Source organism: Drosophila mauritiana, chromosome 3R (genome assembly GCF_004382145.1).
Source record: "Drosophila mauritiana strain mau12 chromosome 3R, ASM438214v1, whole genome shotgun sequence".
Taxonomy (NCBI): domain Eukaryota; kingdom Metazoa; phylum Arthropoda; class Insecta; order Diptera; family Drosophilidae; genus Drosophila; species Drosophila mauritiana.
In genome coordinates, this window is record NC_046670.1 from 4,062,768 (window position 1) to 4,075,183 (window position 12,416).

The following is a 12,416-nucleotide window of genomic DNA, read 5'->3' on the forward strand; positions in this document are numbered from 1 at the left end:
ATAACAACAACATCGGAGGAAAAATCACGGTAGTAATGACAACAATAATAACAGCCTTAACCCCAGCCAGACCACAACAATAATCACAGAGGAGAACATTATGCCAAAGTGATATTCGTTGGTTGTTCAATTGAAATTGTTGCAAGTCAGCTCGGACTCTCCAACTCGGTAGCTGAATTCAGACGGAGAAATCGGCATCCAATAGTTCCGTCCCCTCTTTACGATCAATACTGTTGTTACCCACGCGTTCTCTGCATCGTTCGTACAGAATCCATTTCTGAAAGTGGAAAATAAATGGTGTGCTCCATATCCACACTTACGTCTTGTCCGGGATCGATGAAAGCCTTCTGAAAATGGGCGGAGTTTCTTGGGTCCAGACAACTTTTTCGCCGAGTTCAATTTTCGAGCGTGCGCCATGACTTTGAAGGTGCCAGCACACACACTGACAGCAAAAATAAAACCAAAATAGTAAGTCTGAGGGCCGCACAGTCGAGGGTAGGTAAATAGTTAAACAGTGCTGTTCAAGATATAAATATAACATTGAATCAATTCAGAAGTCCTATTTATCTATGGCAATATCCAAAATTTTTCTTTAATTTTAATTTTTTTTTTTTAATTATCTATTCGACTTACTGTCATTTCAATTTTTTAATCCTTGGAAAGTAACAAAAACTTATTTTGTAAAATAAATAAATAAAACATTACTAAAATATAAAATTAAAATATACACTGTAAAGTAAGGGTGACATTCTCGGAAATAAAATTTTAAAGTTTTAAGCAATGGCTTTTTATTTTCCTAGAGAATACTTATTTGAACTAGTTCAATATTGTATGCCTTGACTGTTCTCGCAACTCACAATGGGTGTGACCAAAAATCTGGCCGTCCCGCTTTAACCTCAATGCTCCCTCTCAGTCGCGCTTGCGAGAGAACTGTGGTCAGTGGTGGAAAATGGCGTACGAGGCGAAGGGTGAGAAAAAGCGAACCGGCATGGCTGCTACATATGAATGGCTTTGTTTGTGTGTGTGTGTGGGCCGTCCTTCGATTGCTTCGGCAGTGAAAACCCGTTTTGATGGCAATGGCGGTGAGAGAGAGCGAGCGAGAGCGCGAACAAACGAGAGCGAAGAGTGGCGAAACAGGTTCGCTCGCACGGAGAGTTATTGCCAGCGAGCATAACAAAAAATCGGCTCGAATGGAACGGTTCGTGTTCGCAGCGCACTCGTAAGACCGAAACGTCCGACTTTTCTCCCTGTGTGGGATTGAAATTTATAGTGAAAACGTTTTTTATAACCGGAAAATAGCACCATAATCAAGTTTCTTAGAATTGCAAGGTCCCACGGCTTTTAGAAGTGACAAAAAAGTGCCACCAAAGTTTAATCAAAACAATAAAAGTGAAAATATGAAGACAACGGGAGCCTTCTAACCCCTATGTTTGGTTATTAAAATTAAAAAATCCGAGATTTATTTTAACCAATACAATCTTAAAAGTAATTACTACTTATAAAAGCAGCACCTTTAATCAATAGTTAATGTACTAAAAGCAAAAGGTTCGGAGTATGTGCAAACCAAGTGATAGTGTCCAAGAAAAAATCTAACGACAAAGAAATAGCCAGGAAATCGCATACGGTAAACACCGATCCAACAGATCTTCCGTCATGAGCTCTTTTCTCATGGGTTATCCGCATGCACCACATCATGTCCAGAGTCCCATGTCCATGGGCAATGGCTTGGACCCAAAGTTTCCGCCGGTGGCCGATGATTATCATCACTACAATGGACACTATTCGATGACCGCTTCTACGGGCCATATGAGTGGTGCCGTCGGCGGTGGTGCAGGTGTTGGGTCTGTCGGAGGTGGTGGAGCAGGTGGGATGACGGGTCATCCGCATTCCATGCACCCCGCGGACATGGTCAGCGACTATATGGCGCATCACCACAATCCGCACAGCCACTCCCATTCGCACACCCACTCACTACCGCACCACCATAGCAACAGTGCTATATCTGGACACCACCAGGCATCCGCCGGCGGTTACAGTTCCAATTATGCCAATGCCACTCCGCCCTCACATCCGCACTCGCATCCACACTCCCATCCGCACCAGAGCCTCGGCTATTACGTGCACCACGCCCCCGAATTCATATCCGCAGGAGCGGTGCACTCCGATCCCACGAACGGATACGGCCCGGCGGCAAACGTTCCAAATACGAGCAATGGCGGTGGTGGCGGAGGAAGTGGGGCAGTGCTCGGAGGTGGCGCAGTGGGTGGATCGGCAAATGGATACTACGGCGGGTATGGTGGGGGCTATGGGACGGCGAACGGAAGTGTGGGCAGCACCCACTCGCAAGGACACTCGCCGCACTCCCAGATGATGGATTTGCCCCTTCAGTGCACCTCCACGGAACCACCGACGAACACGGCGCTGGGACTGCAGGAATTAGGTGAGACCATAATTATAGAATTGCTGTTGCCACTTCGAATCCGTTGAGATTTGTTAGGAGGATATACTTAGTACCACTTCAATAATCTGAAGATTATAAATTGATCCTTATTAGTATCGAAATAACAAAGCCATTGCCTTAATATGTTTAAAACTGGCAACATTATATTCAATTAAAAAATTCCAGCCAATTTTACGTAAAAGTGCCTCGTTAAAAGTTATAATAGTGTTATTATTTTATTATATATCAGTGCCACAGTAAAGTCATGTTACATTTGTAGATCCAACCCTTTTAAAATGACTTAAGCAAGGGTTAAGGCATATGCCTAAGGAGCAAATGGAGAAAAACCTTTTAAAACAACCCCGCAAGATTGTTGTGCCAAATAGTAATATTAAAAAAGATCTTATATTATATTATTTTCTTATATTTTGTACATATATAAGCCCTTCAATTCGATACTCCTATTACACTGTACAAAACTAAAGTGACTTTCATTCCATGCAGGCCTAAAACTAGAAAAACGCATAGAAGAAGCTGTACCTGCCGGACAACAACTGCAAGAGCTGGGGATGCGATTGCGGTGTGATGATATGGGATCCGAAAACGTAAGTACTTGCAGCAGATGTGCCAAAAGAGAATGCTTAATCGAGGCCTTGATTGACTTGTTTAGGACGATATGTCAGAGGAGGATCGGCTCATGCTGGATAGGTCTCCAGACGAGCTGGGCTCCAACGACAACGACGACGACCTCGGGGACTCAGACAGCGATGAGGATCTGATGGCGGAGACGACCGATGGCGAACGGATCATATACCCCTGGATGAAGAAGATCCATGTGGCGGGAGTGGGTAAGTTGAAAGCTTCTCTTCGTCTCCTGCTCTCCCTTCGCGCCCATGTCGTGTCCCATTATTCGGGGTATGCTAATTAAATTACTTAGCTGCCAACACCCACTTGATTCACTGACAGGCCCCTGTAATGTTCGTTCCTGGGCGAAATCCAAAATGAAAATAAACAAAATAAAAGCCAAAGACACCAGCCAACCGAGTAACTTAAAAAAGAAAACTGCAACTCCAAGCTCATTAATCAAAATCAAGAGTACCACGCCTTGTGGCGGGGGGCGAACCGTTTTCACCAAACGACAAGTTCCTGTACATACTACTCCTATATAATATAATGCACATAACGTTGAGTGAGTTCCACTCGCAGCAATCAGCACTTCAAGCTGCTCCTGGTTATTAGGCCTCTTCAGATGTTCTTTCAGCACTTGAACTGACATAAAATCACTGCTGAATGGTACGGTGCCAATTGATACATCGTAAAGAATCATCCTGAGAATGTTGTATATAGCGGCGTATATGGTCTTCTATGTATTGTCGAAGAAGAAACAATCGTTAAACTAAACCTCGAAGATATTTTAGTGAGCACTCGTAATCATTTCAATACTCTTCTGAAAAATATGTATGTATACAAATAATCTATACGACAATATCCATTCATATGCTTAGCCCCCAGAAAATAATTTCCAGGCTCTCTGAACTATTCACAGTAATTTTCTAAGGCCTACAACGAAAACTTTTTCGACTCATTCTTGGCACAAAAGCTGAATGCAACTTGGGCATGGAGAACAGGTTTCTGGCTTGGTTTCATTCACCAGATCCAGAGACCGACTGAATGGGCTCAGTCGAGTTGAGTGGACAGTGTTGACCTGGCAGAAATAATTACTAATTAATTGTCACACCCCAAACGGGGAATTCATTCAGCCATGTGTCGAGTGTGTTACCAACAATATCTGACGGCCAACTGTAGATTGTCGTCGCTTATTGTTTTAATAAAACCAAAATGGGGATGGCTCGGGGCGGCAAGTAGGTGACGAATGCGTTTCCCAGAGGATCGGATGGAGGTCTGAAACTACTGATAGATTGCTTTTTAATTAGCACAGCACAGCACACAGGGATACTCCAGTTCGACCATAACCTTGACCCAAATGGGTAATTATAACGTTTCGCTTAACGCCACTCCGACTCGCTCATTGTCAAATGCCTCATCGGTTCATCGGGTTCCCACTACCCACTCCCGATTTACTTCACTCTGGAAATTTGTCGTTTCACTGAAAAAAATATATAGTACATAATAGTAAATATACTAAATATACATAATACTAACTAAAGGAGTTTGAATCATGTTTTTTCAAGATGATATTTAGCTTAACGGCAGGAATCGAGTGTCTGAAATATAAAAGCAATGGTATAACTATATTTTAATATACAGTTTCTAAGATGCTATTTCTAATATAGGGATATTTAAATTAAAACAACAAAGCCCGCATTTGTTTTTCTTTGTTTTGGAAAGTTTTTCTTAGTGTCAGCATCAAAAATCAAAAACAAAAACGAAATATCGAAGTAGTGCGGCGCGCAGTGAGACAGACAAGCAAACGATCGCTCGGGGGCATATTTGACACAGTCGCAAGGTACACCATACCAACTTATCTTCGGGCTCATGCTCGGATTCCGATTCCAAGCCCCCGCCCCTCCATCGGTAGGGTATAACTCCGACTGAGTGACGGATGGTCCGTGTCATTTGATGTTAATGTTGTGACATTTATCATGAGCGCACGACCACGAGAACAAGACGGGGCTTGATTATCGCCAGTGCATCATCTTATCCAGCGTCTTGGCATCCGTCTCCTTCGTCGTCTCGTTGTGCCCCAAAACTCAGACCCGTGACCCCGGGTTCCCGCCGGTGTCATGTTGTTCCCTTTACAAATGACTTACACTCGCTTAGCACTTGCCCGAAACTAAGGCCCAAACTATGAATGCCGCTGATGTGGCGTGTGGTCTCTTGCCCAATTTAATTTGCTTTGGCCCTGCGGCGGCCTAAAACTTGTTTCAAACTTGTGCCTCCGTCGAATGAAAGAAGCGGAGCTAGGTGTGAATCGCATTTGGAGAGCAATTTGTGGATTATTTAATAGGTGCCATTAAAAGTGTTGAAAGGTTGTGAAAAGTTAATGGAATCGGTCTGCATCAGGTTGCAGTTGAAACTCTTAAGATTGATGTGATGGACCAAAATAAACAGAGCGCTTATATTAATATTCGAGTCTATTTGATTAGATAATTTACAGACTTCAGTAAGTCTATTCGATTGGACAAATCGAATTACAATTACAATTTTATGCAACATTGGGAAAGTAAACATATATTGGTAAAGTCGACGAACTGTATTATGGTTCACTAGATCGGTAAAATTATATTTAAATATGTAGTTACGCAATACTTTAATGAAATTATACCATAAAGTGATTTTGTTGACCACATGCTAATGCCAAAACTGAACGGAATAAATTCTGTGCGAAGTCTTGACTGAATAATATTGATTTCATGCACGATGGCGGCTCAAGATGAGGCGGCTAAAAACTCGTACAAGTTTCGTGTTTATAGAGGGGGAGACACTGAGCTATAGACACGGTATAGTCGCTTTCAATGAACAGTGGAACGTGAACAGCCTTGTACCTGAATTTCAATGGCAAGTCCACGATTAAGTTTCCACCATGAGGCAGAGTTGGCCTGAGAGTCACAGTTACCCGATGACTTGCGGAAAAGCCTCCGAGACGGGCAAAAAAGTGCAAGCCGCAGATACAGATACAGATTCGGATTCAGATACATGAGTCTCAGCCGCAGATGCTGTAAAAACTCAGCTGGAATTGCGCCTTCGCAAGAGTGCGAATTGAAGGGAAAGGGGGTGGCATTGGGCGAGGAATCAGGGGAGTAATCACCGGCGGCGCAGGGCACGACAATGATGAAAATGACGCAGTAAAAATTAAGAAGTTCGCCTTTATGACAGATGGGGCACGAACAGCTGAGACTCAGCTGGATTCTTCACAAAGCATAATTAGCGATCCCTGTTCGCTAGCTCACTCTGTCTCTCTCTCTCTTTTTCTATTTATGTTTGACTCCCCTTATTGCCGTCTCTGTTTTGGTTCGGCAATTTACGCCAATAAAGTTCTCTGGAGCTGTGCAAATTATTGAAATTGGCTTTAATTAGCGGAGCTTTTATTGCTGCTGCCGCACTCTGCCCATTGTCCACCGGGCTATGCACATATACGAAAAATATAAACGAACCCGGTGGGGTTTTCGTGGGTTCTTGTCTCGAAAGCAACGAATCTCCAAGGTCGTCTTACGCGTTCTCCATTGTTCGTCGGTCTTCGAGTTTGAGTCGTGAGCTTCTTAGCTTGTCTTGTCTTTCTTCTGGTACTCTGCACTTTGGCGTCTTTTCGGTTTCGGTTTCGCTCGATTTTACGGATCCATTCTATTTCCATTTCGTTAGCACAACAAAGCAAATTCATCTTGGGACAAGTGCTGATTTTCGACTTAGTTGAATAACATTGTTGATGGTCATTCGAGTGTTCAGTACCAGAATCGAAAGTGAAACGAATACTTTTAACAAATGGGAAATCGATAGCAAGATTAGAAAACGTTTCAAATAGAATGGATTTTACTTTCTTTTTTTTAAAGAATGTTGTGCTCAAATAAGGTAGATCTTATAAAAGTATTAAAAACAATATTTCTATATTTAAATGAAAGTCCAAATAAAAGTTCACAAGATGTCCTACTATAATATAACGATTTTTAAACAGTTACTTGAATTAATTAATAAGTAAAAAATCTTTGCTTTAAGGGCTTTTGTCAATATATAAATACAACTATTTACATTAAAGTTATCTACCTTAAGTCATTTTTGGATTACAAAAGTATATTCAGTGGATTACAAAACCCATGTGTTAAATTCAAATCAATTTTTAACGCACTACAATTTTAAGCATGAACCGCGTAAATCTTCAGCTCTTCCTGTGCAATTAGTTTATATTTTACTTTTGCTCGTTCGACTCTACTTAAATTAACATATTTTACCATTTAGTTGTTCACTTGGCCTAAGCAGTTGAAAAGCGCGCAAAGTATTTGCGTTTAAATTAACAAAATTCGAGTTGGAGAACGATTCTCCCACAGCTCGGCAACCAGTTCAAGTGCTGCGGGTACTTTACTTTGGAACACGATTCTACACATATGTAAACGTATATATATATTTATGTGATATGTACACGAGGGTTTGGGTGTTCTGCCCGTACATGTGTAAGTAGCATGAGCTCATGTTTATTTTTATTATTTGCCTGCCACAAATTGCAAGTCACTTGACAAGCTGCTGATGCAGCTCCCGCTGTTGTTGAAATGTTGACTTGCCTTTTTCCCCAGCTCGTTGTTGTTGTTGCCATGAGCTCACACACTTTAATATCAGAAATAAAAAACAAATCCCCGAGCTCGAAGTAAAGTTTTAAACTTAGAACCCAGCTGGATAACACGGCGTATGCGCAATCTCCGTTTGGGCATTCATTAGTGAAGACCGAAAATTAATTTCTTGGCATTTGTTAGCTGCATTCGAAATGCGATTTCCTCTAATAGGTGAACAGGTTTTCGTCGTTTTTTCTACGCTGGCTATAAATGTTTTTGATGAATGTTTATATAAATGAATTATGACAGCCGTTAAATATTTTTGGTGGATTTCTTTCTATTTTTCATTACAAATTTTGTTGTTCGTTTCGGGTTGGCACGAGTCAAATTTCTTTTTCGGATTAACCAAAGATATTTACGCACTCTCTGCTTATCGGCTTGGCAATTAATCATTTATATTCAGGCATCTTCTCGATTCGAATGCAAAATGAATGAAGTAAAGAACCGAAGCCCGGAAGTTGTCTGGTGGCCACCGCACCTCAAAATCGGGTTGGTTTAAGCCCACAAATGAGGCCGCCAGACAACAGCAGATTATGAAATAATGCCTGACATAGTTTTTATCCGCTCTCCCTCGCTCTGGCTGAATGAAAATGTAGAGTCACAAACGCATGATAAATCATATGAAATTTTGGATGGGACAAACATGCCGACAGACTGACTCAGACCGCCGAACGAAAGTGTGGGATCGAAAGGGACAGCAGCTGCTGCCTACGCAGCGAGTCCACCCGCGGGCGCCAATTCCTTTTCGCAGCTCTTTAGCACTTTTCCACCTAACATCCCCTTTGAGGAACGTCTCCCCTGGGGCTTGTGCAATCTTGATTTCCTTGGCCTTGTATGATGTGGCATTTTCGTTAAATTGGCTGCCATTCTTGCCGGTTTTAAATGCAATTGGCACTCTTTCTCGTTTTCGTTTTTCGTCTTAAGCCATGACACTGCGATTTCCTTTGGCCTGTACCGAAGTTCTTCCGCTTCGCGCGGCCTGGCAGTTTCGTTGAAATGTTGAAATGAAATGATACGCACTTATTAAAAACGAATTAACGCAGCATGCCGCCGCCGCCAGCGCCTACATTTTCGAGCAGCTGACATTGGGATCGGTGTTGTTTCGTTATCTGTTTAACTTCCCTGCTCCTTTGGGGTTTTTGTAATTGATATTGCAGTTGGCTTGGTTCGTTTTTATTGCTGTCCTTCTAGGGTTTCTTTTGATTTTATATTCGAGTTATTTTGGGTTTTCACTAGCAACCCAAATCAGTAATTGATGGATTAGTGTTACATGTTAGTCTTATTTATATTTATACACAAAACATTTTAACCTTGTCATCATCTCAGACATTTTGTCCAAGTTAAGTCTTAGGCTTCTGCGATGTTCTTAAAAAACTTCTTGTTTTGATACACCTTGCAGTCAAATCTTTTATTCATACAGAAAAACGTAGATGTCGTCTGTGAGGTTATTAAAAATTTCATGCTGTCTTTTCACCTCCCAACTCAAACTTTTGACATGCCACTCCGGCACAAGAAAACAAAATAAAAACTTGTCAGCAGCTCTTCAGACCATTTGTCCAGTTCCCTCTATACTTCAGTACATCTGCAGTGACCTGACCCATGTTAGTTCACTTTTTTCTGATGGACCACCCCGACCAACGGACGCCCCATTCCCCTGTTTTGGGGGCCTGTCAACGGTTGGCTGGACACATATCATTAATCTAAGTTTCGGGCGGCCGAGCTGGGATTGAAATATTTCTATCAAATCGAAAGCTGTCTGTCACAGAGCAATGAAATTTTTATAAATGCACAACTCCGAACGGGAAGTGCGAGGGACTGTAACTCTGATAGAAACATCAGCGGAGATGGCAGCAAATTGAAATTGATGGAGCGCGTATAATTTTGGATGTCCATCTCGGACGGGTGGCAGGTGCGAGGCATTTATCTGGCGGCGATAAAAATGAAAGAAAACTGAGTAAGAAAGTGAAAGGGGAAGCGGAAGGATGCAACCCTCAGATGTGTTTAATTTTCCAGCCGGAAAAACTAACTGTGGCCGCGTAATTTTTCGGGAGGCCCAAGGACAAGCCCTGACATCCTAACAGTTGCGCGCCATTTGATTTTGATTAATTATCCTAGTCCCAACTGACACGGCTCTTTCCTGTGCCCGCGGGCTAGTCCTGTGACCCGTAACCGCCCCGTCCACTTGCGGCACCACCCGCTCCACCATTCCATTGACTTGTCCAGTTCCAAGGTGAAAGCGAGAAAACTTCGGCGGGGGCCTTTTAAGGGTTGTCAACTTATCTCGGAGATTTATTGAGAACTTGGCCTGTTATGGAACGCAATTTGAAGTGTATTAATTGTGGTGCCCCATACCCACCCCCAATATTGTTAATATCATCCGATCATTAATTATGAAAATCCAGCATCTTCTGCGAGATATACACGGCGAATATATTAAACTTTTGGAGGTTTTATGGAAAATGAAAATAACTTGCAACGTTGTGGCAGTCTTGTTTTTAATTTTTTTTTTTAAGTATCATTTAAGACCTATTGAATATAATGCATTGATATTGATTTAAAATTTGGAGTTTTTACTGACCAAAATTCACTTGCGTCTTTTTATGTGCAGCAAACGGGTCTTATCAGCCGGGAATGGAGCCAAAACGCCAGCGCACCGCCTACACACGCCATCAGATCCTGGAGCTGGAAAAGGAGTTCCACTACAACCGCTACCTGACGCGTCGGCGGCGCATCGAGATCGCCCATACGCTAGTTCTGTCGGAGCGGCAGATCAAGATCTGGTTTCAGAACAGGCGCATGAAGTGGAAGAAGGACAACAAGCTGCCCAACACCAAGAACGTGCGCAAGAAGACGGTGGACGCCAACGGCAACCCAACACCAGTAGCCAAGAAACCCACCAAGCGGGCCGCCTCCAAAAAGCAGCAGCAAGCGCAGCAGCAGCAGCAGTCGCAGCAGCAGCAGGCGCAGCAGACTCCTGTGATGAATGAGGTGAGTGGAGCGTGCTGAAAGTCAACAGGAACAGGCACTTAAGGGCCGTCTACTGCCCAGAATCGGCCCTCTTGCGAGTGCATTTATTGATAATGAACAGTGTAATGAAAAGTCTGTATTTAGCCTAGAACGCGGTGCTAAAACAAGTTAACATTTAAATATTATCAATTAAAGTATGAATACAAGAATCAATTTAAGAAATGAATGCCTTTGCTATTGGGAAATATAGATAATGGTCCAAATGATCGCCATTTTAATCGATTTCCTATACATCCCTCGTTTCAGTGCATTCGTTCGGACAGTTTGGAGAGTATCGGTGACGTCAGCTCGTCCCTGGGCAATCCGCCCTATATACCGGCGGCACCTGAGACGACCAGCTCTTATCCTGGATCTCAGCAGCACCTCAGCAATAACAACAACAATGGCAGCGGCAATAACAATAACAACAACAACAGCAACCTCAATAACAATAACAATCAAATGGGTCACACGAATCTGCATGGACACCATCAACAGCAGCAACAATCCGATCTCATGACCAATCTTCAGCTACACATCAAGCAGGACTACGATCTGACGGCCCTGTAGAATCAGCAGGAATATCTTCAAGATGACTTCAGCATTGTAAATTAAATACCCCTATCATTCTTTGTAGATTTTTGTTTTTCATTTCGAATCGATAACCTTGAACTTCAGGCAAGGTTAAAGACAAATCGGAGTATACAGTGAACGTAGTTAGTTAAGGACCGACCATTAGGTAGACGACTCCCATTTTATAATGTTGTAGTCCCAATTCCCCACAAGTGTTGTATATGAGTTTTACTTAAGCACCCTAGGATTCAGGTTTAAGAGTTTGTATAAAGCCTAGAACGATTCGTCATAGCAGATAAGTGGCATAAACTTAGCATTATAATTGATTATTTGTATAACTACGATAACTATAATTATTATTAAAGAATGTAGTTGGCATCTGTTGTGCGTCTCTAGATGTATGTAAGTTCGTACTTATATTTTATTGATACAAATAAAACCGCTAACGAGAAGTATATCAAAATAAAGAGAATATATTGTATATGGAAACAAAATGAAAAACATTATTTTTTATGTGGCATATAAAGCATTTAAACTAATTTATAAACCAATAACTCGAAAATTATTGTTTCTGAATGAGTTAAACAAACCCCAAATATAAAATTCTTAACCCACCTACATGAATCCCAGATGAAGATGTGCACCCTTGTGCGCTCTACTATAATCCGCTGATTCATCATCGCTCATTGTCAACTAATTAGGACAAATTTAAACATCATGGCCCAAACGCTGCTGGGTAGCCAAATTCAGAGTCGATTTGAGATGAGCTCCTTTGTTGGGGGAATTTCGCGCTAAAGAATTCAACAGGCCTTTGTTGGCAATCAACGTGGCCAAGGAGGCCAAGAGGAGCTGGCTCTCCAAATGCTAACAAGAGTTCTTAATTAAAAATCGATTCGCCAATGATTGATCACTGCCCATTGGCACCTGTTGGCTTCTGGAAATATGTTCAACAAGAAATCGTCTCCGAGACTGGAGATCCTCTGCCGGGGGAGTGTGTGCGATAAACTGGTCTTAGCTCACTTCGCCCGAATCGGCTCGAGGCGAGGTCCTATTGCAAATTGTGGCTGGTTAGTCAGGCGTGGCCTGCGTTGACAATGACCCAAGCCCGCGTCGCCGGG

At 42.4% G+C, this 12,416-nt stretch overlaps 1 protein-coding gene across 1 annotated transcript; it reads left to right on the plus strand.

The window, feature by feature from the left end:
- Positions 1 to 1,188: 1,188 nt before the first annotated feature.
- Positions 1,189 to 11,780, plus strand: LOC117144209 (homeotic protein deformed). Its single transcript, XM_033309259.1, has 5 exons — positions 1,189 to 2,440; positions 2,945 to 3,045; positions 3,111 to 3,288; positions 10,328 to 10,707; positions 10,993 to 11,780. The coding sequence occupies exons 1-5, from the start codon at positions 1,654 to 1,656 to the stop codon at positions 11,293 to 11,295; spliced, it is 1,749 nt and encodes a 582-aa protein (XP_033165150.1). The 5' UTR covers positions 1,189 to 1,653; the 3' UTR covers positions 11,296 to 11,780.
- Positions 11,781 to 12,416: the final 636 nt, after the last annotated feature.

Bases quoted from the DNA above. Each gene is read 5' to 3' on its own strand.
- LOC117144209 (XM_033309259.1), top strand. From the start codon at position 1,654: ATGAGCTCTTTTCTCATGGGTTATCCGCATGCACCACATCATGTCCAG. The intron at 3,289-10,327 runs GTAAGTTGAAAG...TTTTATGTGCAG, and splicing joins GATCCATGTGGCGGGAGTGG to CAAACGGGTCTTATCAGCCG. The intron at 10,708-10,992 runs GTGAGTGGAGCG...CCCTCGTTTCAG, and splicing joins AGACTCCTGTGATGAATGAG to TGCATTCGTTCGGACAGTTT.